At 38.9% G+C, this 2,981-nt stretch overlaps 1 protein-coding gene across 1 annotated transcript; it reads left to right on the top strand.

The window, feature by feature from the left end:
* Positions 1-1,253: 1,253 nt before the first annotated feature.
* LOC115776651 (trace amine-associated receptor 13c-like) lies at positions 1,254-2,446 on the top strand. The gene is made up of 2 exons (XM_030724374.1): positions 1,254-1,420; positions 1,624-2,446. Exons 1-2 carry the CDS (start codon positions 1,254-1,256, stop codon positions 2,444-2,446), a joined length of 990 nt encoding a protein of 329 aa, XP_030580234.1.
* Positions 2,447-2,981: the final 535 nt, after the last annotated feature.

The following is a 2,981-nucleotide window of genomic DNA, read 5'->3' as shown; positions in this document are numbered from 1 at the left end:
ACTTATGGACATCCTTGAACATGGTATTTATTATGGACAAACTGTGGTTTGCACAGAAGTCCAATAACAAGACACCATTCGGGTTCAGATCAGGCAGGCCTTTCCTCCCAATCACACCCCTCCAGGTCTCACTTTCATTGCCCACGTGGGCGCTGAAGTCTCCAGCAAGATGATGGAGCACCCTTAAGCACCCCACCCAGCAACTCCAAAAAGGGAGGGTACTCCTTAAAGAGCTCATAGTACCATGTCACCCCAATAGAGCATTTCGCTCTCAGACTGCTGGCTTACTTGTGGTTCCTAGGATACTTAAGAGTAAAATGGGAGGCAGAGCCTTCAGCTTTCAGGCCCCTCATCTGTGGAACCAGCTAATAGTTTGGATTCAGGAGACAGACACCCTCTCTATTTTTAAGATTAGGCTTAAAACTTTCCTTTTTGATCAAGCCTATAGTTAGGGCTGGATCAGGTGACCCTGAACCATCCCTTAGTTATGCTGCTATAGGCCTAGGCTGCTGGGGGGTTCCCATAATGCATTGTTTCTTTTCATTCACCTTATTTACTTTGTTTATACTCCACTCTGTATTTAATTAATATTAATCTCTGGCTCTCTTCCACATGTCTTTTGTCCTGTCTCTCTCCCCTCGGCCCCAACCACTCGCAGCAGATGACTGCCCCTCTGAGCCTGATTCTACTGGAGGTTTCTTCCTGTTAAAAGGGAGTTTTTCCTTCCCACTCTTGCTACATGCTTGCTCATAGGGGGTCATTTTGACTGTTGGGTGTTTCTGTATTATTGTAGGGTCTTGGCACTATATAAATAAAATTGAATTGATCTGCATTTCTCCAAACTGTCATTCTGCACATAAGTTCAAACAACAGTCAGGACCCATTCCCTGGCTCAAAGGTGCAGGGAAACAACCCTCTCATCCACCGGTGAAAACTCCAATAAAAACGATGTAGAATTAATGAAAAAAACAATGATTTGCGAAAGAAACACCACATAGAAAGGTTGTTTAGAAAAAAATGAGATTGTGTGTGTGTGTGTGTGTGTGTGTGTGTGTGTGTGTGTGTGTGTGTGTGTGTGTGTGTGTGTGTGTGTGTGTGTGTGTGTGTGTGTGTGTGTGTGTGTGCATTGGGAGGGAGGGAGTTTATAATACAGAAATTAAAAAAAAAAACTTGGGGAGGAGGGATCATCTGCCTCCAGGATAAAAGACTTCTATGACAGAGTTCTGGCTGCCAGAGCTCAGCATCATCCTCTGATGATGGAAACTCTGGAAGGAGCTGAACTCTGCATTCCACAGCTAAACTCATCCTGCAAGAAGCCGACACAGCCTCACACTGCAGTGATTTTTGTTCTGCTTTCTTTTGTTTCCATCATGACTGTGGCTCTTAACCTTCTGGTCATCATTTCCATCTCCCACTTCAGGCATAATATACAATGATTTAAAATCTTTGTGTAACTTCCAAAAAACATTTACTACAGCGCTGTTGTTTATGCACAATAGCAATGCTTCTTAGAATTGCAATTTAACCATTTTGCTTTCTTATTCTATTTAAAAAATGCATTGGATTTGTTTGGTGTTGCTACATGATTACTGCATTTATACTGATGAAATTCTCCATTTGCAGGCAGCTTCAGACCGCCACCAACCTCCTTATTCTCTCTCTGGCTGTCTCTGACCTCCTGGTAGGCTTCCTACTAATGCCAGTTGAAATCATCTACACTGAGACATGCTGGTTTCTTGGTGACATTCTATGCACTCTTTATTATGTTGTAGACTACATCATTACCTCTGCCTCAGTAGCCAGCATGGTGCTCATTTCACTTGACCGCTATATTGCTATTTGTGACCCTCTACGCTACCACAGCAAAGTGACAAAGAGAACAGCACAGATCTATGTTTGTTTGTGTTGGGTTTGTTCTGTTATTTACAGGATTGTTCTCTTGAATGATCACCTGAAGAAACCAGGCAGGTCCAACTCCTGCATTGGAGAGTGTGTGGTTGTCATCAATCAAATTGCAGGAGTTATTGACCTTGTTTTCACCTTTATCATACCCATTTCTGTCATTGTAGTTCTGTATTCAAGAGTATTCATGGTGGCTGTGTCTCAGGCCCGAAACCTGCGGTCTCAAATTGCTGCTGTGACAGCCCAACATTCAAGGACTTTGAGTGTGAAGAAACCTGAGATAAAAGCAGCCAGAACTCTTGGCATTGTTGTAGTTGTGTTTCTGTTTTGTTTCTGTCCATACTACTATCCCACTCTGGCAGGTGAAAACACTTCAATTGATGCTTCAGTTGCAGCATTTCAGCTGTGGTTGGCACACTTTAAGTCCTGTTTAAATCCTGTCATTTACGCTTTTTTCTATCCCTGGTTTAGAAAATCTGTTAAGCTAATTTTGACACTTCAAACACTGAAGCCTGGTTCTCGTGATTCTAAAATACTGTACTGATCTTTGTCAAAAATATATTAATATATTGTATGTGTCTCTATATAATCATAGCAAATTATTACTTTTAATCTGAGACATGTTTGTGTGTGTATATATATATATATATATATATATATATATATATATATATATATAATATACACACATTTATGTCTAAATCCTATGTAAACATAATCATAATATAGTTTTGACATATTTCTTGTATTATAATAATAAAATTATCTATTGTTTCATCTCATCTACAGACTTTATCAAAACAATATTACTCCAAATCAGATGAAGCTAAAAGAATCATTTAAATGCATTGATTCAAAATATGAAATTAAAGCCAAATACATGTACAATGACATGAAAACTGATATATCTACAAATTTTAAAAAAAAATCTAGTCACATTTTTCATGTTTTCATGTTTTGATGAGGGACACAATGACAATTACCAAGTGAATAATTATGCATGAAAATAAATTTTACTTTCTTTTTAACAGTAATTTCCTTAGATAAGTTGCAAAGTGCTCAAAGGTGATTATTTTAAC

This window comes from Archocentrus centrarchus, unplaced genomic scaffold, assembly GCF_007364275.1.
Source record: "Archocentrus centrarchus isolate MPI-CPG fArcCen1 unplaced genomic scaffold, fArcCen1 scaffold_36_ctg1, whole genome shotgun sequence".
Taxonomy (NCBI): domain Eukaryota; kingdom Metazoa; phylum Chordata; class Actinopteri; order Cichliformes; family Cichlidae; genus Archocentrus; species Archocentrus centrarchus.
Note: the sequence above shows the minus strand (reverse complement) of the source record. Positions and strands in the feature narration are given on the sequence as shown.